The 26,128-nt window shown below is 49.1% G+C and overlaps 2 protein-coding genes across 8 annotated transcripts; both read left to right on the plus strand.

Annotated features, from left to right (window-relative positions):
- The first annotated feature begins 4,093 nt into the window (after positions 1 to 4,093).
- MPL (MPL proto-oncogene, thrombopoietin receptor) lies at positions 4,094 to 20,468 on the plus strand. Its single transcript, XM_059920547.1, has 12 exons — positions 4,094 to 4,172; positions 4,326 to 4,458; positions 4,795 to 4,973; positions 5,481 to 5,779; positions 6,180 to 6,342; positions 6,599 to 6,725; positions 11,259 to 11,440; positions 11,603 to 11,745; positions 13,734 to 13,893; positions 14,087 to 14,183; positions 16,264 to 16,351; positions 16,566 to 20,468. Exons 1-12 carry the CDS (start codon positions 4,094 to 4,096, stop codon positions 16,851 to 16,853), a joined length of 1,938 nt encoding a protein of 645 aa, XP_059776530.1. The 3' UTR covers positions 16,854 to 20,468.
- On the plus strand, positions 14,144 to 26,115 carry CDC20 (cell division cycle 20). 7 transcript variants are annotated; one of them, XM_059920617.1, is made up of 11 exons: positions 14,144 to 14,183; positions 22,322 to 22,510; positions 22,623 to 22,771; positions 22,859 to 22,955; positions 23,138 to 23,266; positions 23,367 to 23,563; positions 23,684 to 23,778; positions 23,928 to 24,156; positions 24,318 to 24,443; positions 25,371 to 25,488; positions 25,860 to 26,115. In XM_059920617.1, exons 2-11 carry the CDS (start codon positions 22,330 to 22,332, stop codon positions 26,036 to 26,038), a joined length of 1,500 nt encoding a protein of 499 aa, XP_059776600.1. In that variant the 5' UTR covers positions 14,144 to 14,183; positions 22,322 to 22,329; the 3' UTR covers positions 26,039 to 26,115. The 7 variants fall into 7 exon arrangements, with proteins under 7 accessions (XP_059776600.1, XP_059776573.1, XP_059776583.1 ...); XM_059920590.1 differs by lacking the exon at positions 14,144 to 14,183 and adding an exon at positions 16,334 to 16,351 and having other exon boundaries at positions 22,301 to 22,510; XM_059920600.1 differs by lacking the exon at positions 14,144 to 14,183 and adding an exon at positions 20,489 to 22,164.
- Positions 26,116 to 26,128: the final 13 nt, after the last annotated feature.

Here is a 26,128-nt window from a genome sequence, read left to right on the forward strand (position 1 = left end):
AGCTAAGCTTTCACAGAATAGGAAGTAAACTTAAAACTGAGTATTAAGCATCACTGTTCTGAGATTTTCCTCCAACAGTCCTTCTACTGGAATTTCTCACTGGTGAAGATTTCTTTCCCTCAGGCTGCTATCTTTCACTTACTAGCCCTCCTCCTTTTTTCTCTGGAGTAACCACAATACACTCCAAAATTCTCACTAATTTCATATTTGGCAAATTTAGCTCTCTAACTCCTTCCTATGCCCAACGTGTAACCAGGTTGCTTCTGATCACAAAACAGTTACAAGGCCTCTGAAAGGAATGTGAAATTGCATTTTTCTTTTTACATTAGGCTTTTTTCCGCATTACATATGGTTGGGGGATAAGAGTCCCAAGAAGTAACGACTTGAATCACAAAGACAGCTCCAACAGGCTGAGAGTTTGGAGGGTTCTGTGCTTGGGGAAGCAAGGAAGCAGGGCCTGTGGCAGGGTTTGGGAAAGAGTGAAGGGAGCATCATGAGGGAGAGAGTCCAGGAACAGGAAGATGAGAGGTTTAAGGACTTTAGTTCTAGCATCGAGAGATGAGGCTTGGTCCAAAGGATCACAAAAGGATTTTAAGCAGGGAAAGAATAAAAGCAAATTTGAGCTTCAGAAGAAGTACTGAATAAGGAGAGACCATCTGTCAACTATGGGAATAGCAAACATAACACTGAAAAAGGTGTGGGGAAACCACAGCGCTCTGACACACTGCTCCAGGCGTCAATGGAACAATGGCTCTGGAGAGAAGCTTGGCAACGCTGGGAAAGAGATAGGGAGATGGAGAAACCAAGTGCCCAGAGCTACCTCTCCCGGGCTTTCTGACTGGATAAAAATGACAGATGTTGGGAAATCTGGGAAAATTGGGAGGGAGAGGGCAAGGGCCCAGGCATGGGCCCCTGAAAGCCCAATTCTCTTCCCACTCACTGTTCAGGGATATCACATTAGTAGCTTGAAATTGGCCATGTTGGAGTATTTGTACCACAAATAGCGAGCAGTCCAACAGCACACTACTGCCTGAGCCAGTCCTCACCCAGCAACCCCTTGACTTCTCTCAGCAGCTGCTGCAAAGAGATCAAATACAGACTTTTATACGCCAGGGCTTTGGCCTTATATCTATCCCAACAGAAAAGCCTAGGCCTGCTGACCTGGACTGGACCCACTGGTCCCTGACCAGAGAGTAGCAGATCTAAGTGATCTCCTTTCCCCTAGGGCTATTCCAGTCTCTGTTTGATATTCTAAAAAAAGCAAAGGATTGGGGAAGGCGTCTCTTTCCAGCTGTGTGGAAGCAGAAAAAAATGGCAAAATGACAGGGACAGGTAGTTGGTCGTCCTTCCACGCAGAAGCAGAAAGGCCCCAACTCAACTCTCTGATGGTAGTAAACAAGCCCCTTGTCTTGTGGGCTCTGCACCCCTAAACACTATTATGCTGCCTCCCTGTAAAGGTCATAGGACTTGGTAAGACCTGGATGCAGGAGTGGAGGGAGAATGAAAATTTGAGGATAACGTTCAGGTTCCAAGCTTACACGCCCAGGTCGCCTATGGTGAGATGCAAACATAGGAAGGGAAGATCCGATAGGAAGCATGGGAGGTAGGAATAGCTCTGTTTGGGACACGGTGAGCTTGAAGTGCCCATGGAGCAACAACTCAAGATGTCTAATAAGTAAGTGAGAACTTGAAGTTCAAAAGAGTGATAAAACCTTGAGAGTTACTGGTATATAGATGGAATTGAAGCCATGAGACCACTCGGGGAATATGAAGGGGGAAACAAGGACATCTGGGGAACACCAACATTTAAGAGAAAGAGCAAAGAGAGAAAGAAACTGGGAGGGAACGTTACAGAAGTAGGAGGAAACCGGGAGAAGGTGACACATTGCAGAACACAAGGAAGGAGGAGAGTATCAAGCGCTGCAGAAAGGTTGAGCATGATAAGGATTAAGATGAGAGACACAATGAGGTTATTGTGGCTGGTGGAGATGGGATCTAAGTAGGCAGGGGCCGGATCAGGCAGGACCTTGTGTGCCTCTAGGAGATGTTTGGATTTTATTCTAAGTGCAGTAGGAAACCGTTAGGGGTTTTAAGCAGGGGAGTGAAGAAATCTGATTTGCATTTTAAACATTTCACTCCAGTTCTGTGGAGGATCTGCTGGAGGGGTTAAGAGTGGAGTTAGTCAGGAAGTTACTCAGTGATCCAGACTTGGACGGACTAGGATGGTAGCAGTGGAGGTGGTTCAGGTTCAGGGTGCATTTTGAAAGACTATCTGGCAGGACTTGCTAATGAATTGAATGTAGGGTAAGAGGAAGACAGGAATCAAGGAGCACTGAGGTTTTTGGTTTGATCAACTGAGTAGATAGATGGTGGTGCCACTTACAGTGTGGGTAAGACTAGAGGAAACAAGACAGGTTTAGGGGTGGGAACCAGAATCAAGAGTTTTATTTTGGCCATCGTAAGTATAAGATGCCCATTAGACACATAAGCAGAGATGCCAAGTAGGCAGTTGGTGATCCAAATCTGGACCCCAGGAGGGGGAGTTGCAGCTAGAGATATTTTGAAGCCATCAGCACATACACAGCATCAAAGCCACGGGACTGCATGAACATTAGAGTTGTTTCCCCTCTCACTTGACCCGGCAGAGGTTGGGTGGCCCTTGATTGGGGTCTGGGAGAGGCATCCAAAGTCACCCCCATTGGGCAAAGGAAGCTGGTCCTTGGAACTTGAGAACTGAACAGGAATCAGGACAAACCTAGCCTCGGGGACTTCTTGCAGAGAAATGGTGCGAGAGAAGCTAAGACTTCACAGGGGAGCTGTTGGTTTCCGTGTCCCTCCTCCTACCCCTTCCCACAATTCTCTGTTAGTAACATTAATTCAGGAGGAAGAGAGAAAAGTGATATTGAGGACACTAACTCTGTAGAACCAGGAAGGGGAGCCCCAGCTGAAGCCCCAGAGGGGCTAAATGTGGGAGTTAATATGGTCTACACTGGCCCCATGCCCTGCAAGAGTCAAAGCTCCTGAGAGTTGGCATAAAAGCTACCACAGCCAGAGCAGTCCCAGGAGGGGGCCTGGGCTACAGAGAAGGGGTCACACCCACTCTTCCGCTGCTAATGTGAAGATGAGCTCAAGCTGGAGGACTGAGACCAACCATCCCTTGATTCTGAGCCAACCAGATAAAAGCACTGAAGACCAGAGCTTCTCAAACTTTCATATGTATTCGCATCATCTGGGAATTTGGAGAGAGTGCAGATTCTGTTTCAGAAGGGCTGGGGCGGGGCCCAAGAGTCTGCATTTGTAAGACACGCCCAGGGAATGCTGTTGCCGCCATCCATGGACCACACTTTGAGTAGCAAAGGATGAAAGGCAGCTGTGGAGGGTCCCCACAATGGAGGGTGTTGTCTAGCTCCAAGGAGAATGTGTTTATTTGTGCACAAAGTGACAGAACCTATTCAAGTGGAAATAGCCACCATTTTGTCACAGTTGCAAGGCAGACAGTCATTTCTTGGCAAATTACACCTTCCAGCGGCACTGGTATCGTTGTTAAGCACTTGGGTTCTAAAGCTTGATGTCCTGAGTTTGACCTCTTAGGAGGTGTGTCATCTTAGGCAAATCTTTAATTTATGTGCATCTCAGTTTCCTCATCACTCTAATGGAAAGAATAAGACTATTATGAGGATTAGCTGAGTCAGTAGATATAAAGTGCTTAACACATGGCAGCATTGTAAGTAGCACTCAGTAAATGTTGCTCTCCATGCTCATAATACGCCCTTCTACAGCAGTGAACATGGACACACATAGAGGCTTATTCTGCTTTTGGTACATGGTCAAAAAAATGTAACCCCCCCATCTCCCTCCCACCAAAAGGCCTGTATCCTCTCTTTCAAATTCCTCCTACCCTCCTGCCCACTCCCATGCCCCCTCCCCTGGCCCCCGGCCCCAGTGTGGTCTGGATGGGCCCCACAGGGGCAGGGACAGGGACAGGACGTGGGGCTGTATCTGACAGGAACCTGAGGGGCTGGCCCGGGAGGGGATTGGGGCCCGGCTTCCTGCAGGGAGGATGGGCTAAGGCAGGCACACAGTGCCGGAGAAGATGCCCTCCTGGGCCCTCTTGGTGGTCATCTCCTGCCTCCTCCCGGCCCCCCAAAACCTGGCACAAGTCACCAGCCAAGGTGAGGTATGTGGAGGGTGGAGATCACCTATACCCAGGAAGAGGGAGCCCTGGGAGGGGGATGTGCAAAATAGGAGGCTCCCATTGGTCCCCGACTCTTGCCCACAAACATACCAGGGAGGACCCAGAGCTCAACTCACCAGCTATTCCTCAGATGCCTCCTTGCTGGCCTCGGACTCAGAGGCCCTGAACTGTTTCTCCCGAACATTTGAGGACCTCACTTGCTTCTGGGATGAGGAAGAAGCAGCGCCCAGTGAAATATATCAGCTGCTGTATGCCTACCAAGGGTATGTGCTGCATCATATATATCATATATATGTATCATGTATATACCACTCCCCTGTATCTGTCCTGTACATACTGCAGCTGAGCCCCATTCCAGTAGCTTCCCTGCCTTTGGCCCTATCAGAGGACTCCAAGTACATGCCCTAAGTAGCCACCTAATGAACAGATGTGCTTTGGATATACCCAGCTCACACCCCTACGTAACCCCTAATCCCACCCAGGCACTGAGAAGAAAAATGGCAGTATTGGAAATAGAAGTTGGGTTTGGGCCCAGACCCGGGTCCTCAGGGCTGAACAGGTGGCCGTGTAGGTAGGATGGACTTCTCCTGTGCCCACAGGGAGAAGCCCCGTGCCTGCCCCCTGAGTTCTCAGCGTGTGCTGCCCTTTGGAACCCGGTACGTGTGCCAGTTTCCAGCCCAGGATGAAGTTCGCCTCTTCTCTCAACTGCACCTCTGGGTGAAGAACGTGTTTCTGAACCAGAATCTGACCCAGCGGGTGCTCTCTGTGGATAGTGTGGGTACGGACCATCCTCCTGTCATCCTGGCTCCCCTGTTTGCTGCCCTCAGGCCAGCTCCTAGAATTAGACTGAGCTGTGCTCTTTCAAGACGATGTGGATGTCCCCCCACTACGAGACCCCCAGAGGCACCTCAAGAGCCTCTTAGCCTCAGCATCCAGAGCTAGACTTCATTTCACACCAGAGACACCCTGACCTTCCCATCATTAACCTAATCATCGACTCACTCACTCGTCAGTTACAGAATACCTACCATGTGCCAGGCGCTGTGCTAGGTGACAAGGGTGCACAGATGAAGGGAGGTCCCTGCCCTTGAGGAGCACTGAGCCTGACACACCTGCAGTGAGGTCACTGTTCTTCCGAGGACAGGAGAACAGGATGAGGAGCTTCCCTGCCGTGCCCCAGGGGCTGCCCTCAATCCAGCCTCCAGTATCCCCTCTCCACAGTCCATGGGTTGAGCTGTAGACTGTGGCCCCCAAAGAGTTCTGATGTGCCCTGTCTCACCCTCAGGCCTGCCAGCTCCCCCCAGCCTCATCAAGGCCATGGGAGGGAGTCAGCCAGGGGAACTTCAGATCAGCTGGGAGGCCCCAGCTCCCGAAATCAGTGAATTTCTGAGGCATGAACTCTGCTACGGCCCTAAGGATCCAAGGAACTCCACTGGTCCCACAGTCAAACTGCTGCTGTCCACAGAAACCTGCTGCCCAGTTCTGCGGAGACCAAACCTAGCCCCGGCTCTGGACCAGTCTGCATGTGCTCAGCCCATGATGCCCCAACAGGATGTACCGGAGCAGACCTCCACAACCAGAGAAGTATCCCGGCCTTCTTCTGCTCTACCTCCTATCTCCTACCCACAGTTTTGCCCCCAAGAAAGGATAGGCCATACTTTGGGGATTCCAGACGGGGTTGGTCCTTAGAGAGTTAGTATAGGCTCTGATTAGGAGCCATGTCTATTTAGGGATCTCCCACTTTAGGTCATTCATGCCAACAAAACTGAGAGCTTCAGGCCTCCAAGTTAATGGGGATTTCCCTAAAAATCCCTGAACTCCACCTGAAACACACTGACCTGGCTCCCAGTCTGTGTGCATATCTATCCAGTGAAGAACTGAGTGTCTCTCCACAGGCATGTTGTGGGGCTTCAAATATAAGAGGTGGAGGCTCTCTTGGCTGAGAGGCAGACCTAGATTCTGAGGCTGGCATTCTTCTCCCAAGGCTCCATCTCTGACAGTGAAGGGTGGAAGCTGCCTCATCTCAGGGCTCCAGCCTGGTAACTCCTACTGGCTCCAGCTACGCAGCCAACCTGATGGGGTCTCCCTCCGTGGCTCCTGGGGATCTTGGTCCCTCCCTGTGACCGTGGACCTGCCTGGGGATGCAGGTGAGTCAACAAAGGAATGGGGAGATGGGGAGGAGATAGAAAAGATCTCTAGAGAGGCCTGGGCTGGATATGGAAGCTCTGGGAACCATGGTCCTTCCTGATGACCTCAAACTTGCCACTGGACAGAATGAACTATGTTCAGGGAGAGAAGAAAGAATAGGAGTAAATGTTCCAAGTTATGTGTGTAAAGATGATCTGGATACCCTATAGAGTAGGAGCACGTGGGCTCTGATGGGACTTCCTTCTCTGACCCCAGTGGAAATTGGACTGCAATGCTTTACCTTGGACCTGAAGAATGTTACCTGTCAGTGGCAGCAACGGGACCATGCTAGCTCCCAAGGCTTCTTCTACCACAGCAGGGCATGGTGCTGCCCCAGAAACAGGTGAGAAGTAAACTGCTGATTGAGCTTGATGTCATGGGAGAGAAGCACAACCTTGCAGAAAGAAGGGAGAGATTGTCTTGGTCCTCTTCACTCCCCTCCCTTGTCCGCCGAACCAAACAGCCTCCATGCTCTCATCCTCCAATGGGTATTGTATCTTTTCAACCTCTCTTCATACTCGCTGGGAATGCCTTGGTTTCGTGCAGCTTTAATCATGTCACCTGGACCATTCCAACAGCCTACATTCTCATCTACCTCCGATTTACCCCCCATGCTGCTGACAGACTGACTTTTGTTAAACTCAAATTTTGCATGGCCTTTCCCTACTCAAATGTGTACTGCAGCTTTTCACTATCTATCAGATCCAATCAAAACTTCACCTGGCCTTCAAGAATTTCCATCAAACACCTCACTGATCTGTCACTTCCTTCATATCGAGTATATAACCAAGTCTTACTGATTTTTCCTATTAAACATCTCTAGAATCTGTCCACTTTTGTTCTTCACTGCCATCATCCTAGTACAAGCCATCATCATCTCTCACCTAGGCTATTGAGAAGACTTATTAACTGATCACTTCTTGGATCCTCCAAAACATTCTCCACACAGGAGCTGGAGTGAGTTTTTTTAAGTGCAAAAAATAGGGACTTCCCTGGCGGTCCAGTGGTTAAGACTTCACCTTCCAATGTAGGGGGCGCAGGTTCGATCCCTGGTTGGGGAGGTAAGATCCCACATGTCTCGCAGCCAAAAAAAACAAAACATAAAACAGAAGCAGTATTGTAACAAATTCAATACAGACTTTAAAAACGGCCCACATCAAAAAAAAATCTTTAAAAATAAATAAATAAAAGTGAAAAAATAAATACAACATCCTCTGCTTAAAACTCTTCCAAGATCCATAGCTTCCATTGATCTTAGGACAAAGAAAAGAATACTACTGCGACCATATAAAGTTTTAAAAGGCTCAGCCCCTATCAATGCCTTCAGTTTCATCTTATACTATGCTGCCTTTTGTGCTCTGTGCTCCAGTACTGGCCTATTTTGGTTCCCCCCTACCTGCCATGATCCCTCCTGCCTCTGGATCTTTGCACATGCTGTTTACCCAACTCTCCTATCTTTACTTAACCTTTATCCTTCAGATCTCAACTCAAATGTCACCTCCTCAGGGAGCCCTCCCCTGACCTTCCTCCTTAGGTCCAATGGCACTATTATACATCCTTGTTGTACCACGTACCTCTCCTTCTTAAATACTTATCATAGTTACAATTTTACATTTGTACCTCACATAATTTTTTTTTTTTTTTTGGCTGCATTGGGTCTTCGTTGCTGCACGCAGGCTTTCTCTAGTTGCGGTGAGCGGGGGCTACTCTTTGTTGCAGTACGAGGGCTTCTCATTGCGGTAGCTTCTCTTGTTGCAGAGCATGGGCTCTAGGCGCGCGGGCTTCAGTAGTTGTGGTACGTGGGCTCAGTAGTTGTGGCTCATGGGCTCTAGAGCTCAGGCTCAGCAGTTGTGGCACATGGGCTTAGTTACTCCACTGCATGTGTGATCTTCCTGGACCAGGGATCGAACACGTGTCCCCTGCATTGGCAGGCAGATTCTTAACCACTGCGCCATCAGAGAAGTCCCATGGTTATTTGATTGATAACAAAATTCTGTCTCAGAGCTCCAGTTGAGAAAGGCTGATCTTGATTATACATGATCCATGAGGGCAAAGTCAGTGTCTGCTTTTATTCACCAATATGTTCTCAACTAACACGGTGCCTGGAACACAGTAGATGCTCAGTGAAAAAAAATTGTTGAATGAATGAATAATGAAAAAAAACCCCCACTATTAACAGTTTTAATGTATTCTTCCAGTTTTTATATGCATTTACATATGTCTATACACAATATTCAGTTTTCAATATAAATTGGATCGCATTATATGTATGATTTAATAACTTACTTTTTTTGTTTTTTTTATAATTATTTTATTTTTATTTTATTTTTGGCTGTGTTGGGTCTTCGTTTCTGTGCGAAGGCTTTCTCTAGTTGTGGCAAGCGGGGGCCACTCTTCATCGCGGTGCACGGGCCTCTCACTATCGCGGCCTCTCTTGTTGCGGAGCACAGGCTCCAGACGCGCAGGCTCAGCAGTTGTGGCTCACAGGCCTAGTTGCTCTGCGGCACGTGGGATCTTCCCAGACCAGGGCTCGAACCCTTGTCCCCTGCATTAGCAGGCAGATTCTCAACCACTGCGCCACCAGGGAAGCCCCAGTAACTTACTTTTTTACTTAAAAATATGTCTTGGAGATCATTACAAAAAGATGTAACTCATTCTTTTTAATAACTGCACAGATTTCCATAGTATGGAGGGGCCATGAATGGATTAAAAGGTGGCAAAAGCGAATTCACATATTCCCTGCCAAAACCTGCTCCTCCTCTTCTGGTCCATCCTGCTATCAGCTCAGTTTTCCACCCTGAACTTCTGCCATTTCTACACCCTCCATATCCAATCAGAAATGCTTGTCATTTCTACCTCTACAGTATCCCTTGAATCCATCGATTTCCCTCTACCCCAACTACCACAACCCTACTTTCAGATCCTCGTAACTTTGCATGTAAAATACATAACATTGTCCTAATAAATTTCTCTGCTTCTGGTCCACCCTCACAAATCCTCTCTTACAAACCGCAGTTAGAGTGATTTTCCTAAAGTACAAAGCTAATGATGACAATTCCTGTTTAAAATCTTTAAATGTCTCCATCATTACTGCAAGATTAAGTTTAAGTTCCTCAGAAAGGCAATAAGGCCATCCATGACCTTGGTCTGCTCACATTTACCACTCCCCACCAGACCCTCTATGCTAAAAGCATTCTGCACCACTTAGAATTTCCCCCAGAGTACCATATCTCTTATCTGTGTACAAGCATGTGCCTGGGATGTCTGTTTGTCCCCTCTGCCTGTCCTATTTATAGTCCAGGACTCAGTCTAAGCACTGCCTTGCACGGGAACTATCCTCTGACCCTCCCCATCTGGGTTAGATGATCCTCCTTGATATTCCCAAGCCAGCCCGTGCACATCACAGAAAAATACCATCTGTTTGTTTTTCTACCTTTCCCATTGAAATGACAGGTCCTTGAAAATTATTCCTCTGTGTAGTCATAGGGCCTATTACAGTGCCTGGCACGTAGTATCAATTATTTGTTGAATAAATTAGTAAACATAAAAATATATAAAATGATAAATAATTTTAGTAATAGCTAGTCATTTAGGGGTTATAATCAGGAAGGAGACAGGATTTATTTGTTCAATAAACAATTATTGAAGGTGACTATGTACCAGGCACTGGGGATAGAGTGACAAAACAGAAAACTTCCGGCATTGTTGGGGCTTACATTTTAGTTGGGAGAAGGGAAGAGGGGGTGAGAAACAAGTAAAGAAATAAAGGAATAAGGTTATATGATAGAGACTAAGTGGGAGGGTAGGGGAGAGGTGCTAATTTCAACTGAGTGGTCGGAGAAAGCCTTGCCAAGGAGGTGACAGGTGAGCTGAGACCCAAGTGGCAAGAAGAAGTGAGTCACGTGAGATCTAGAGGCAGGGCAACCCAGGGCAAGGTGAGCTGCAAAGACAGTTCATCTGGTATATCTGCTGCACAAAGAGAAGGTCTGTGTGCATGAAGGGTGGTAAACTGGTGTGAGAATTGTAGGAGATGAGAATGGGGAGGTAGGGAGGAACTCAACCGTATGGAGTCCTATAGGCTCTGGTAAGGAGTTTGGATTTTATTCCAAGGGGGATGGGGAGCCACTGAAGGATTTTAAGCAAAAAAGTGACATGATATGATTTACATTTCAAAAAGATGTTTCCTTGTGCAATTAAAAAGAAGTAAGAGTGGAAGCAGGATCACCAGTTAGAAATTTGCCTTAATCCAGGCAACAGATAATGGTTTCATCTAATGCAGCAGGGGTAAAGATCAAAATAAATGGACAGATTTGTCATATATTCTGGACATTATCAGATCAACATTTAGGATCTGGTTGCTGTGTGGAGAGTAAATTGAAGGGAGTGGCAGAAATGGAGGCAGAAAAGCCAGTTAGGAAGCTGTCATAATAATCTATTAGTAAAATAACGTTTAGAGGTGACTAAGAGGGCCGCCTAACGAGAACAGGTTAAAAACATGTTTTCCTCCAGAAAGATGAAAGCTCTTTAATCTCTGAAATAATACCATTCAAAGTAGGCATTATTAACCCATTTCACAAATGAGGAAACTGAGGCAGAGCTAAATCAAATAATTTGCCCAGAGTTATACACCAATAAGCCAAGACCTGAACTCTATAGCCCGTGCTATTTTCCTATCTCATCTAGCTCTTTTCTTAAGAAGAGGCTGGACACCAAAACAAACCTCAGAAAACAAAACATTATGACACGGGAGAGAAAGCCCTGGAGACCCATCCAAAGAACAAGTTAGATTATAATCCAGTCCCCTGTGGGATGGGGGATGTCAGAATTAGTCTCTGAGGCAGGCCTGATTCAATGACTCTATGGGACTGATTCGTAGGGACCCCGTCTGGGAGAAGTGTGAAGAGGAGGAGAAAAATCCAGGATCACAGCCCTCCCAGTTCTCTCGCTGCCACTTCAAGTCACGAAATGACAGTGTTATTCACATCCTTGTGGAGGTGACCACAGCCCAGGGTGCCATTCACAGCTACCTGGGCTCCCCTTTCTGGATCCATCAGGCTGGTAAGAACTTTCTCCCCTTCTCCTCCCACATAGTTCCCACCTCTACCGTGTCTGACCCCATGCCCAGGATCACCAACTCTGATACTTCTGACCCGTGGCCCTGGTGACATGATGTCTCATGCACAGAAGGGCTTAGGCCAGTCCCTGCTGACGTCCCTGTAGTGCTCATCCCCACTCCAAACTTACACTGGAGGGAGGTCTCCAGCGGGCAGCTGGAACTGGAATGGCAGCATCCATCACCCTGGGCAGCACAAGAGACCTGCTATCAGCTCCGATACACAGGAGAAGGCCATCAGGACTGGAAGGTACAGTCAAGGAACAAATGCCCCCAGACCTCATAATCAGGGTATCCCTGAGTTTCACTGTATCTGTTATCAGGAGTGAAGGTGTCTGTGTATTCATGTCTGAGCTTGTTTATCTATGTTTTATCTGATTCAACTGGTGTCTTAATCTCTCTTTGGCATCTGACACTGCTGACTGCTCCTATTTAAAATTTTCTCCTTCCTTTGCTTTTGGGATATCAGTCTCTCCTGATTCTCGTACCACCTCTCTGACTGAACCTCCTCACTCTTTCCTGCCTCCTCCTTTCCACACTTCCTTAATAAGTTGTGCTTCCAACAGTCCCATCCTAGACTCCTTTCTCCTCTAAATAAATATATATGTTCTCCCTAAGTGAGTGCTTCAACTCTGTGGTTTCAATGACTATACATTAACCATCCCAAACTTATCATTCCAACACCCATATGGAAAGGAACTTCTATACCATAAGTGAGTTACTTAAATTTTTGAAGTCTCAGTTTCCTCATCGGTGAAATGGGGATAAAGCTATGTACTTTCCAGAGTTACAGTAAAAATTAAATATATAAATATTTAGCATACTGCCTGGCAGATAGAAGGCGCTCAATATACATTAAACATTAGTTTCTTTCTTTACTTTTATCTCATTCACCACATATATATACAACTTCTTACCAGACAGCTCTATCTAAAAGCCTCCAGGGCATTTCAGACTCAGTATATCCAAAACTGAACTCATCTTCTTCCCCAAACTTACTTTACTTTTTTACTGAGGTATAAGTTACATAAAGTAATACAAATCTTAAATATACCACTGATTAATTTGTACATGTGTATACAGCCATGTAACCATTACCCAGGTCAAGACAGAGATTATTTCTAGCACCCCAGAAGTGTCTCATGCCCACAGGTCACATACGCACACCCTCCAAGGAAACCACTACTCTGACATTACCACTCATAATTTCTGACTGTTGTTGAACTAATAAAATAGAACCATACAGCATTTCTTCCTCAGACTTACCTCTCCTGTTCCTTGTCTCTGACAGTGGCACCAACACTTACCCAGTTACCCGAGCCTGGAATTATCTTTGACTCTTCTCCCTTTTCCCTTCCCTCTATTTATCAACAAATTAGTTGAGTTTATTGTACTAATAGGTCTCATGTCCCTACTACCACTGGCTTAACCTCACCTTTGACCATCCAGCCGGCCCATGCACGCTCTTAGTACACAGAACACTCTGTAACCTCCAGTCAAGCAACTCAGGCAGCATTACACTCTTCTTGGTGCTCCCGTGGTACCTTACTTATATCATTATTATTGCACTAATTATTTCTTGTAACTATTTACTTGTGTGGGTGTCTTACCCTTAAGACATGTGAGACCATGTTTCATTTATCTTTTTCCCCAGTGCCTAGCCTATGCCAATGTGTGGCATATCATAAGCAGTTCATAAATGTTTGCTAACTGATCAAGTTAATAATGTCTCCCTGCTTGTGCACACGATTCTTGTTCCCTGTGCTTGGAATCTCTCCTCGTACCCCCAGCACCTAGCACAGTGCTGGCACCCTCTACTCAGAGGATGTTATTTGTGGCCTGGTCCACGTGGCTCCGAGTATCTGAGCGTGTCCGGGGTTTCCATCGCCCGACCTGGTCTGGTGCGTGCCTGGTCACTGTGTGTGTACCAGATCTCTGTCGGTTTATCGTATGTATATGTGTCAGGATGAGTACTCTGTGTACATGAGTCTGTGTGTCGGGGGTGTACCGCACCAGGCAGGGCGAGGCCGCAGGCAGGGCGAGGCTCTCCGTCCTGGTGTTCTCTCCAGCCAGCTTCCGCTGGGATGAGCGTTTTCTGCCGGCGAGGCTCTCTGGGGGAAATCCCCGGGGACTCAATGCGGTAGGATTTCGGTCAAACAGATGCCGAGTTCTAGAGGCCCCGACGCCGGCCCACCCGGACCCGGAGCCTGACCACCCGCTCGCTTCTCCTCTGCGCAGGTGCTGGAGCCGCCTCTCGGGGCCCAGGGAGAGACCTTGGAGCTGCGCCCGCGCTCCCGCTACCGTGTACAGCTGCGCGCCAGGCTCCACGGCCCCACCTTCCATGGGCCCTGGAGCGCCTGGTCCGACCCAGTGAGGGTGGAAACCACCTCCGAGACGGGTGAGGGCCGAGCCAGAGCGAAGGCGGTCAGCGGCTGCGCGAGCGGAGGGGCGCCGGCTCAGCGAGGGGCGGGGCCGCGGCTGAGCGGACTTACCCGGCGCCCCGGGGCGGCGAGGGGTGGGGCCTGGCGGACCTGGGGGCGGGGCTCCGGCCAGGCGCGGCCCCCCGAGATCTGACTGCTTTTGTCCATTAGCCTGGATCTTCTTGGTGACCGCTCTGCTCCTGGTGCTGGGCGTCAGCGCCCTCCTGGGCCTGCTGCTGCTGAGGTGGCAGTTTCCTGCGCACTACAGGTACCGCTCGGGTCAGGCGGGAGACGGGGCCGTGGTCCGGGCGAGGCCAGCGGCCTCTAAAGAAGCATCCCCGCGTCACTCTGTGTCACCCGCTCTCCGGACAATCCCACATCCACACCTGTGGCGTCAGCTGCTCCCAGCGCGTCTTCCCCGGGAGTCGAACTGCCTCCTTACACTCTAACATGCCCACTATACGGGACACCCCAAACAGGCCCACCTTCTGACTCCTCATCTCAGTAACAAGGCTACTGTCCCCCTGTCACCCAAGCCGGAACACTTAGGCCCCACCCTCGCCCTTATCCAGTCTGGTCCGGTCATTCCACCCCCTAAAGCTCGCTCAAACAATAGCCCTCTTTCTCTAGCCGTACAGGCACTACCTGACTCACCAAAACGGAGCCCCTTCTCCCTCCAATCTAGCCTCACGCAGCCACCAGAATAATCTTTCTAAAAATGCACACATGAACTTGTCACTCCGCCTCCTTAAGTCACATTATTAGCTCCCCAGGATAAAGTCCAGACTCTAGAATGACAAGGAAGGCTGTGCAAAATCTGGCCCCTGCCAGGATTTCCACCCTCCCACCCTGTGCATCAGCCTTGCCAGACTGTTGGTGATTTCCTCCACAAGTCAAGAGATTTTACTTCTCAGTGCCTTTGCACATAATGTCCTGTCTGCCAGGAATATCCTCCCTGGATGACTAATACCCATTTATCTATAAATAACTTTCTTCCCTGACTCCTAGGAAACCTTTCCTGACCTTCCCCTATTGGCTACTTTCTTTGTGCCCCAATACAGACTTCTTCCATAGTACCAGAAGCATTTTACTGCATTCACTTCTTTATATGTCTTCCCTATGCCTTACTTGGTCATCCTTAAATCTACAGCACAGGGCCTGCTAAATAGCACACACTTAAATAAATGTTATTAATGTATGATTTGTTTATGTGGCGAGACTAAGGCTGAGGAGAAATGGCATTGGAAGTTATAAACATAAAGGACAGAATCCATACCACCTCAGTCCTTCAGTTGGTAACATCTCTCGATTCTTGAAGACTCAGCTCAGAAGGCACCTCCTGCAGGTGGCCTCTTTAGATGGCCCTAGGCTAGATTAGATGCCCCTCTTCTGTGCTCGCATCTCTCCTTGAACATGTCTTTGAGCTTTTAATCCACTCATATGTATAAGCAGACTGCAATGCAGCCTCTATGCAAGTAGCCAGATCCAACAAAAAAGTTGGGAGAGAAGAGGGAGGTGGTGCTGCTGAACCAGGCGTACTCAGTTCCTTTTCCCCAATTTACCAGATACATCACTCCTCCTTCCCTGGAGAGATACGAGTGAGATCACAGAAGAGGCCTGAAATGTCATTCAGCTAAAGTCCCTCCATGTGGAAATATGAGCCTAAGGAATTGGAGGTTCCCCCAACATACCTTCATCCACATTCTTCCTGGAGAGACCACCTTCCCCAGTAACTTAATAAAAGCCCCATTGGTTCTCTCCATTCGTTCATTCAACTAATTTCTTGAGAACCTATTATGGGCCAGACACTGTTCTACACCCTGGAGCTACAGGAATGAGCAAACAGACAAACTCTTTGCTCTCATGGAGTTTACATTCTCGTATATGTGATATATATAAGGATCTAATAAATACACAATAAGTCAAGTGCTATAAAGAAAAATAAGCAGAGCAGGAGACAGAGAGTGATGGGGAAGGGAGGTGGTTCTGTTTTAGGGCAGTCAGGGAAGCCCTCTCTGTCAGGATGACATCTGAGCAGAAACCTAAATGAAGTGAGGGAACAAATCAAGTGTTCCAGGCAGAGAGAACAGGAAGTGCAAAGGCCCTGAGGCAGGAGTGTTTGAGGACACTCAAATCCCTTTTTTGAACCTCCGCACTACTGAGTTCCCTCCGCCACCAGAGGTTTCCTTTTCACCTTTGCTCCACTACCTTACTTTACTGCCTTGACTACACTCTTACCTCTCCAAGCTTGCTCCCCCACCTCACTGCCTCCCCCCACGGCCCCCCCTCAGGGCTCCCCTCCTAACTCACTCCCACAACTCAGTCTCCTTCTCTTCCTTCTCCTCAAGGAGCCTGAGGCATGCCCTGTGGCCCTCACTTCCAGACCTGCACCGGGTCCTAGGCCAGTACCTTAGGGATACTGCAGCCCTGAGTCCGGTGAGTGCACCCCTGCTCTCCACCACCCACCACCAGCCCTGTGTGGAGCTGGATCCTTGCCCTACCACACAGCTTTTCCAAGGCCCTTGCCCACCAGCATACCATCCCTGGGTCCTACCGCCAACCGAACCCTCCTTTCTACACAATCCAGGTCCTGCTCCTACAGGACCTGCTCTAATCCAGACCCCTTCACCCCCTCCCCCATCTCTCCCAGCCCAAGGCTGCAGTTTCAGATACCTGTGAGGAAGTGGAACCCAGCCTCCTTGAAATTCTACCTAGGTCCTCAGAGAAGACTCCCTTGCCCCTATGTTCCTCCCAGGCCCAGATGGACTACCGAGGATTGCAGCCTTCTTGCCTGGGGGCCATGCCCCTGTCTGTGTGCCCACGCATGGCTGAGACAGCGTCCTACTGCACCACTCACATCGCCAACCATTCCTACTTACCACTCAGCTGCTGGCAGGCCCCTCGCGCCCAGTACCCTGGACAGATCCAAACCCTCTAGTCCTTCCTTCTGAACTTCCCTACCCACCGCATCCCAACAACACAACCATCTCAGACCTCACGTCCTTCCCGGTTGTCTACCCTCCTAGCTGGGCTTCATAACACTGATCTTTCAGTAGTGCTGCTGACATAAATCCAGGACAAGGCTCATTTGACTTAGCTCCTCTAAATTTCACCTCCTTTCTGTCTCCTCTTTAATGCCAAACTCCTTGAAAAGGAGTCTCCACTTCCTGACTCCCATTTACTCCTCAGACTACTTCAATTCATTCCCCTACTACCACTCTGCTAATGAAACTACTCAGGCAAAACTCACCTCAAATTTTTCTCATCACAAGATCCAATCAGATTTTGTTAATTCTCAATCCATTTGATCTCTCTGTTGTCATTTGTCATGGTGGCTACTCATTTCTCCTTTAAATTCTCTCCTCCATGGCTTGCATACATCACCATCTCTCCTGGCTCTGCTCGGGCCTCTCTGAGTATACCAATAGTTTAGAGCATAAGCTCTGGAGTCAGAGCTGGGTTCAATTCCTGTCTTTCCCACTTGCTAGCTGTATGGGCTTGAGCAAATAACTTAAGGCCTTTGAGGCTTAATTTTCTCATCTATAAAACAGGGATAATAACAGAACCCCATAGAGTTGTAAAGAGCATTTAGTGAGATAATCTAAGTAAAGCACAGTAACTAGGACATAGTAAGTGTTTGATATGTCTAAACTATGGTAATTATTCCTTCCTAATCTTATCCTGGAATCTCTTCCACTCCTTAATTACTGCAGTCCCTCAAGAGTCCATTCTTAACAGTCTCCAATCCCATCCGCTCTCATTGCCTTTCCTATATGCTGACCATTCCAAAGTTCTTATCTGCAGCCCAGACTTCTAACAGCACCTGTAATGGTTTATGCAAGTAACCGTTTACATGTCTGTCTTCTGTTACTAGATTGTGAGCTCCTTGAGGGCAAGGGCTGTGATTTATTTGTCTTCCCTCCAACCCTCACCCCCCAGCACCTGGAGTAGTGCTTGGTGCATGGTAGTAGGCCTTCAATAAATGTTTTCTAAATGAAGGAAATCTTTCTGGACAATGCGGCCTTAACCCCATGCCTCTCATCCTCTCTGCCATTCATATGCAGCAGTAAATGTGCTTAGGCCATTCTGATTATGGATTCCCCTAACCCATTCAAATTCTCAAACAAACAGTATTTTTTGCTGACTCCGAATATACCCAGTGTGTCAGTCAGGGTCTTGGCAGAAATAGATGACACACTCAATCTGGGTATCTGGATGAGAGTTTAATAAAGGGCATATTTATAAAGATGAGGCAGGATTTAGGAAAACCATCAAGGAATAGTGCAGTACCCCGGGGCTAACAACAGTTGGGAGCTGGTACCCACCGCACCCCACCCTGGGCATCAAGGGGTAATGGGAGAGAGTAGTTATGAGACAGGGAGAGAGTAGCTACAGAGAGGGCCGCCTGGCAGGAGCTGTGGCAGAGAGCTACAGCCAACCTGTGGGGATATGGCGGGGACGGAGCCAGGGGAACAAAAAGCTCATGTCTGCTCTCCCCTTCCCCCAACCCTCACTCTCTGATCTCCTGATCTCCTGCATCTGCCCTAACAAAGTACCGCGAACTTGGTGGCTTAAACAACAGACGTTTTTTATCTCTTAGTTCTGGAAGCTAGAAATTCAAGGTGTCAGCAGGGTTGGTTGCTTCTGAGAGCTGTGAGGAAGAATCTGTTCCATGCCTCTCCCCTAGCTTCTGGGGGTTTCCTGGCAATCTTCAGTGTTTGGCTTGTAGAAGCATCACCTCCATCTCTGCTTTCATCTTCACATTGTGTTCTCCCTGTGTGTGTCTGTGTCCAAACTTTTCCATTTTACAAGGACACCAGTCATACTGGATTAGGGCCCAACCAAATGACCTCAACTTAACTAATTATACCTGGAGTGACCCTATTTCCAAGTAAGGTCACACTCTGAAGTACTGGGGCTTAAGTATGCAACGTATAAATTTGGGGGGGGAGAGACACAATTTAACCCATAACATCCTCCCATTGGTGGAATACAAACAGAAACCAGAGCCCAAGGGAATCCATTGACGCAGGCCATATGAGTCAGCCTCACAGGGCACACGGCAGAGTAGAGGATGAAGAGTGGACCTGGATGGGACAAATGGATGACATCTGGTATACTCACTTTCCATAATTCCTTCCCCAAGCCACGTTCAAGGCTCCAACTCTACTCCTAGGGACTCAAAACTAGGATTGAGATCCAAACCACTAAACCTCTCACCTTTACACTGATTCAGCCGTCATGTCCTGACCCCTTTTACTTACTAAATTCGGCCTCCTCTTCTCCATCTCCACTGAGCTATTACTACAGCCTCTACCTAATATCTCTGCCTCCAGTCTCTCTCCCTAAATCCAACCTGTATGTTGCCTCCAGATTGATCGTCCTGTTCATCTCACTCCTTGCTCACTCCTTACCTCTAAATCTTTAGCTTGACTCTTCAGAACTGATCTCGTTCTCTTCTACTATTTCCCTGTGTGAGGATTAACGGTGTTAACACAATGCCATGCATATAGTAAATAGTGTTTACAGGGTTATCTTTTTTTTTAAATTAATTTTAAATTTATTTTTGGCTGCGTTGGGTCTTCATTGCTGTGTGCGGGCTTTCTCTAGTTGCGGCGAGCGGGAGCTACTCTTCGTTGCAGTGCGTGCATGGGCTCTTATTGCGGAGCACAGGCTCTAGGCGCGTGGGCTTCAGTAGATGTGGCACGCGGGCTCAGTAGTTGTGGCTCGCGGGCCCTAGAGTGCAGGCTCAGTAGTTGTGGTACACGGGCTTAGTTGCTCCGCGGGCATGTGGGATCTTCCCGGACCAAGGATCGAACCCGTGTCCCCTGCATTGGCAGGCGGATTCTTAACCACTGAGCCACCAGGGTAGTCCCTACAGGGTTATCTTTATTTTTATCCCAACTGGGCTGTTCCACCCCCTGATTATCACCTATATTTTAGTCCCTCCATGCCCTCTGCTTCCCTACATTCAGGTCCTTCCGGTGGGAGTTCCCCAATCTAAGCAGCTCCTCAGCCTCTAATTATCTATCTCTAAAGCCTTGTTCTCCTTCCCTCCAGCCTAAGAGGAATTGATCTTTCTCCCCTAGACTGAAAAAGCTCCCTGTGTTTTCTATCCCCTTTCTTCCTGGGCAAGGTGCTTGTTCTACCCTCTTCCATCTCCTCTGGCTCTTCACCTTCAAAGATGCATAGGCATCTTGATGCTGGCATTCCCTCCAGCTCCCATGCACTGCCCTCTTTTTCATTCCCAAATTTCTTATACAAGTAGCCCATGCTTGCTGCCTCCACATTCTCCCCACCCTTCTTTCTGCAACCCCTTCCAAACGGAACCCAAGCACCGCCTCGCCTGATCCCTTTCTCTCCAAGGTCACTGAAGATTTGTTTCCCAATAGCCAACTCTGACCTTTTCTGTCATCAATTTGACCATTTTGTATCATATTAGAATCCCTCCAACTTCAAGGTCCATGTCAGTTATAATCTCCACTGGCTTCTTTCATTCCTTTATTTTTAAATGTTCAAATTCCCTGAAGTTGTACTCTCATTTACCCTGTTGTTCTTTTCCTCTACAGTGACCCTTACACCAGAAGCTGCAAATTGCTGGCTATGTTCTGCCCTCAGAAATGTTTTGTTTGGCCCTTACCTGCACGGAAACTCTCACTGACTCCACAATGCCTGGCAGATAAAGTCCAAATTCCTTAGCTTAACATTTAAGGCCCTGACCAGCCTGACCTTTCTATGTCCTCTGGGGTTAAGGGACTCTCCATTTCCAACCCCAGGACATCTAACTAACTCCTTGTTTTCCAAAGTAATTGGAAAGAGACAGCATGAATGCTTCAAAATTAAAAATAATAACTATCATTTGGGTTAAGGGCCCCCAAATTTTCTCTGTCATCATCAGAGTTGATCTTAGGCTAAAGACTGAAAACGCGATTTTTTTCTAGCCTCTCTCTGGGGCAGTGTAGCATATGGTTAGATTGCTGAGGTTAGTTAGATAGTTTGGCTCCACTAATTATTATGGCCTGTGTGCCTTTGGGCAAGTTTCAAACCTTTCCCTGACCAGGTTTCTTTTTTTGTAAAAAGGGAATAAAGCATCTGCTTTATGGGATTAAGGATTAAACTCAGTAATGTATGTAAACTGTTTAAACACCGCAGTTAGCAGATGGCCAGTAAATGGTACCCATGATTATTTTTATTATTGCTGCTTCACCTCTAAGCATATCATACAATTCATTGAAGTCATTATTAGAGCACGGATTGAATGGGAGTCAGGCCTGGACCCCTAACAACATGGGACCTCGGGCAAATCCTTTCTTGGGCCGCGGTTTCTTCACCTGTAAAATATGGGTATGTTGCTGGGATGGGGAGGGTGCACCATGTGCAGATTAGACTAGCGGATCTCTAAAATTCCTGACATCTCTAAAGCCCCATGGGGGTGAGCCCCTGTTTCCCTCACAGGGCAGTCCAATCTTATCTCCCAGATAGGCAGATCCGAATTCTGAATCCTGATCTTTTTTCTTGACCATAAGGAATTCACCTCTCTTTCAGCCTCATTTTCCTTGCTTGTAAAACAACAACAAACAAAACAGTTTTTAAAAACAAACAAATGAGCTACTTCCTTCCTAGCAGTGTTTCCGCAGGCACTAAGCTAACAGTGGACGCTCCAGCCTTCTTTCTGCTTCTAAGCTGCTCAATCAACTCCTGCCCCCGCTTCCCCGCCCGCGGGCCGGCTGGCCGGCCACTGCCTGTAACCTTCTCTAAACAGGCTCAAGTGCTTTAGGTCATTACGCCGAGTCCTGCACTTTGTATCATAAACACGATCCACAAGCAGAGTTAAGCGTGAAGGGCGGGTGCGGGGAGGCTGAGGAATGAATGGAAGCGACCTGGGAATGCACGCAGCTCAGGCCCCGCCCCCAGACGCGATGCGCCCCGCCCAGCCCCGCCCAGCCCCGCCCAGCCCCGCTTTCCGACACCTGGTGGGGCAGGACCTGCCTTTGCCTCTCTCCCACCCTTCAAATCCCGCTCCACTGCTGGACTCCCGTGAGATCTGCGACTTGCCCCGGAAGACCCGCCCCCTGTGCCGTGGAGGCCAATGGGCAAGGGCGACGGTTGCGACAGTTGGGTTTTGAAGGAGCCAATGAGTGCTCGGAGCGGAGAGTTTAAGAAGCGTAAATCCGCACCGCTAAGGTCGGTCTGGAATCCGAGCCTGCTTTGAGCTGACGGTGAGAGGCGGGTGGGCCGAGCGAACCGGGGTGAGGCCGCGGCCGCGGGTGCTGGGCTGGGAGGGGCTGCGGCCGGGGGTGCTGGGCTGGGAGGGGCTGCGGCCGGGGTGGCCCTGTGTGGTCGGCCGTCCCAGAGCACGGTCGCCTTTCTTCCTCCGGGGCTCAGCGGGCAGCCCTCTCCCTCCAGACACTCCCATGGCCCAGTTCGTGTTCGAGAGTGACCTGCACTCGCTGCTGCAGCTGGATACACCCATCCCCAATGCACCCCCTGCGCGCTGGCAGCGCAAGGCGAAGGAAGCCGCGGGGCCGGCCCCCTCGCCTATGCGGGCAGCCAACCGATCCCACAGCGCCGGCAGGACCCCGGGCCGAACTCCCGGTCAGTGGGGTGCGGCGGGACGCGGGCAGGGAGGGAAGGGCTGAGAACAGCCTTCACGACTGCTCCCATGGGAGCCTGTTGTGACAGTCTGGCTTCCCTCTCCCTGCCCCAGGCAAATCCAGCTCCAAGATTCAGACCACTCCCAGCAAACCTGGCGGTGACCGCTATATCCCCCATCGCAGTGCTTCCCAGATGGAGGTCGCTAGCTTCCTCCTGAGCAAGGAGAACCAGCCCGAAGACAGTCAGACGCCCACCAAGAAGGTATGTGTCCCAGGGGGGCTTAAGGCAGGAAACCGATCCGTATAATCTGGATGATACCACCACCTCACCACCACCCTTATGTGCCAGGAACATCAGAAAGCATGGGCTTTGAACCTGAACGGTTTTGATGTGGAGGAAGCCAAGATCCTTAGGCTCAGTGGAAAACCACAAAATGCCCCAGAGGGTAAGACCTGAAGTTTTCAGCTCTTGGAGGGAGGTGTCATTCCATCCCCAGGGCTCGGGATAGATGAGATGGCTCTTCCCACCTAAGACTGAGGGGAGGGAAGGTGCTTATCTGGCCTTCCTGGTTAGGGGCAGGGGGAGGTGTCAATTCTCCCAGTGTCTAGACCCACTCCGTTGCCACAGGTTACCAGAACAGACTGAAAGTACTCTATAGCCAGAAGGCCACGCCCAGCTCCAGCAGGAAGACCTGCCGTTACATTCCTTCTCTGCCAGACCGGATCCTGGACGCCCCTGAAATCCGGAATGACTACTGTAAGTGCAGCCTTCTCCCTGTCCGGTGGATGGAGAAAAAGGGAGAGAAAGGGACCAGGCAAACTAGAAAGCTCATGCTTTTCCCTTCCCCCTCTGGCAGACCTGAACCTTGTGGATTGGAGCTCTGGGAATGTACTGGCTGTGGCTTTGGACAACAGTGTGTACTTGTGGAGTGCTAGCTCTGGTGACATCCTGCAGCTGCTGCAATTGGAGCAGCCTGGGGACTATATATCTTCTGTGGCCTGGATCAAAGAGGGCAACTACCTGGCTGTAGGCACCAGCAGTGCTGAGGTGCAGGTGAGACTTGTCCCTGTTCTGCAGCTCTATTGTTCCCCCAGAACAAGACCCCCAGGGGTCTTGCCCAGCAGGAGGATGTTAATGCCAAGTCCTGATCTTCATGGTCTTCTCTCTCTGTAGCTATGGGATGTGCAACAGCAGAAACGGCTTCGAAACATGACCAGTCATTCTGCCCGAGTGGGCTCCCTCTGTTGGAATAGCTATATCCTGTCCAGGTTAGTGGTTTTTGCTAGTGTGTTACAAAATCAGTCTATGATTTTGGCCCCCTCTCCCCGGATTGTACACCTCTGAACTGAAGCAGCTCTGGCCTGCTGGTGGCGTTTGGCACTGCTACAGGACCTGATTCCCTTCTCCCTTCCTGCAGTGGCTCACGCTCTGGCCACATCCACCACCATGATGTTCGGGTAGCAGAACACCATGTGGCCACATTGAGTGGCCACAGCCAGGAAGTGTGTGGGCTGCGCTGGGCCCCAGATGGACGACATTTAGCCAGTGGCGGCAACGATAACTTGGTCAACGTGTGGCCTAGTGCTCCTGGAGAAGGTGGCTGGGTTCCTCTGCAGACATTCACCCAGCATCAAGGGGCTGTCAAGGTGAGAGTGGGGCTGGGCTGGGCTGGGCTGGGCTTCTGCAGACTCTCACTCAGAACCTCTGGGGACATGGGATGGTGGCATTGGACTGGGTTAATCTGTGAGCCCTATAGGTCTGTGTCTAGCTCTAGTACCTGCTGACCCCAACTTTTTATCCCACCTAGGCTGTAGCTTGGTGTCCCTGGCAGCCCAACGTCCTGGCAACTGGAGGGGGCACAAGTGATCGACACATTCGTATCTGGAACGTCTGCTCTGGGGCCTGTCTGAGTGCTGTGGATGCCCATTCCCAGGTAGTCTTCCTTATTCCAGCCTCTCACTCCCAGATGCGTTCTTAATTCTATATAGCCTTCCTGGGCAACCACGTCCCCTCCAGTGGCTTCACTGATGCTATACTCTGATGGTTTCCAAACTTCTAACTCAGCTCTCACTCATGAGCTCCAGACCCACATTTCCAACAGTCCACAGAGAGCTTGTCTCTAACCCCATGTGCTATAGGTGGCACCACGCTAATATGTCCCAAATTAAACTTGTCACTTCCCCTTGCCTCCCTGAAATGTGTTCCTCCTCATCCTATGTTGTTGTGAGGGACACCACTCAGAAATCTGAAAAACCTAGAATCTTTCATCCTCCCCACCTAGTCACCAAGACGTCTCAGTTTTACCTCAGAATATCATTTACACATGTCCCCTCCCCTTGGCCTCATCCTTCTCCCCAGTGGAGGCTCACAGCACTGGTCTTTTCATATCTCTTCCAGTCTGCCCTCTGCACTGGTCTGGGTGGTCTGTTTCTGTCCTCTTTAAACCCTGCAAGGGCTCCCTGTCACCTACAGTGTATAATCCAAATGCTTCAGAATGACATTTGAGGCCCTTGCTGGTGTGTCTCCCTGCAAGCACTGCAGCTTCCTCGCTTGCCAGCCCCCTGCCCAGCACATGCAGCCTTCATTCTGACCTTGGGCTCAGGTTCAAATTCTGGCTCTGCCTCCTACTAACTTAACTTGCATGTGATCTTAGGCAACTCGCTGAACTTCCTCCTGCTTGATTCCTGATCTGTAAAGTGAATAACAGTTATAACTCTCAAAAGGCTTTTGTAAGGACTACAGTCATCCAAGTCTGAGTCCGTAGCACCTGGTAGGGTGGCTAACACCACGGTGGACTTGGTTCTGATTTGAGTAGTGTTGGCCCTACGTACGTTACGCCCATGCCACTCCCTCTCCACAGGTGTGCTCCATCCTCTGGTCTCCCCACTACAAGGAGCTCATCTCAGGCCATGGCTTTGCCCAGAACCAGCTGGTTATTTGGAAGTACCCAACCATGGCCAAGGTGGCTGAGCTGAAAGGTAGGTGCTAAGTGACAGAAGCCAGAAACAAAAGGGCACGTATTGTATGACTATTTATATGAAATGTCCAGAAGAGGCAAATGCAGAGGGAGAAAACAGATTAATGGTTGCTAGAGGCTGAGGGGAGAGGGTAATGAGGAGTTACTTTCTTTATGGAGTGATGGAAAAATTCTGGAATTATTGTTGTGATGGTTGCACAACTCTGTGAATATACTAGGAACCAATGAACTGTACACTTTAAAAGGATGAACTTTATAGTGTGTGAATTGTTAATTACCTCAGACTGTTATAAACAAGCTCTCAAAATTGGAAGGCTATAGGTATCTACCTTCATTTGTACTGCTCTCACTTTTTCCCTCCTCATGCCCCAGGTCACACAGCCCGGGTCCTTAGTCTGACCATGAGCCCGGATGGGGCTACAGTGGCATCAGCAGCAGCAGATGAGACCCTGCGGCTATGGCGCTGCTTTGAGTTGGACCCTGCCCGGCGGCGGGAGCGGGAGAAGGCCAGTGCAGCCAAAAGCAGCCTCATCCACCAAGGCATCCGTTAAGGACCAACTGATCTCAGTTTTTTGTGCTTTTTTTTTTTTTTTTTTTTACTTTTCTAATAAAGTCACGTCTCCCTCTTCTCCTGGCATGAC

This window comes from Balaenoptera ricei, chromosome 1 (assembly GCF_028023285.1).
Source record: "Balaenoptera ricei isolate mBalRic1 chromosome 1, mBalRic1.hap2, whole genome shotgun sequence".
Classification (NCBI taxonomy): Eukaryota; Metazoa; Chordata; class Mammalia; order Artiodactyla; family Balaenopteridae; genus Balaenoptera; species Balaenoptera ricei.

Excerpts from the sequence above, each read along its gene's own strand:
- CDC20 (XM_059920617.1), top strand. The coding sequence starts at position 22,330 with ATGGCCCAGTTCGTGTTCGAGAGTGACCTGCACTCGCTGCTGCAGCTG. Across the intron at positions 23,267-23,366 it reads TGAAATCCGGAATGACTACT|ACCTGAACCTTGTGGATTGG; the intron begins GTAAGTGCAGCC and ends CCCCTCTGGCAG. Across the intron at positions 23,564-23,683 it reads CCAGCAGTGCTGAGGTGCAG|CTATGGGATGTGCAACAGCA; the intron begins GTGAGACTTGTC and ends CTCTCTCTGTAG.
- MPL (XM_059920547.1), top strand. The coding sequence starts at position 4,094 with ATGCCCTCCTGGGCCCTCTTGGTGGTCATCTCCTGCCTCCTCCCGGCC. Across the intron at positions 4,974-5,480 it reads GCTCTCTGTGGATAGTGTGG|GCCTGCCAGCTCCCCCCAGC; the intron begins GTACGGACCATC and ends TCTCACCCTCAG. Across the intron at positions 13,894-14,086 it reads GGAAACCACCTCCGAGACGG|CCTGGATCTTCTTGGTGACC; the intron begins GTGAGGGCCGAG and ends TTTGTCCATTAG.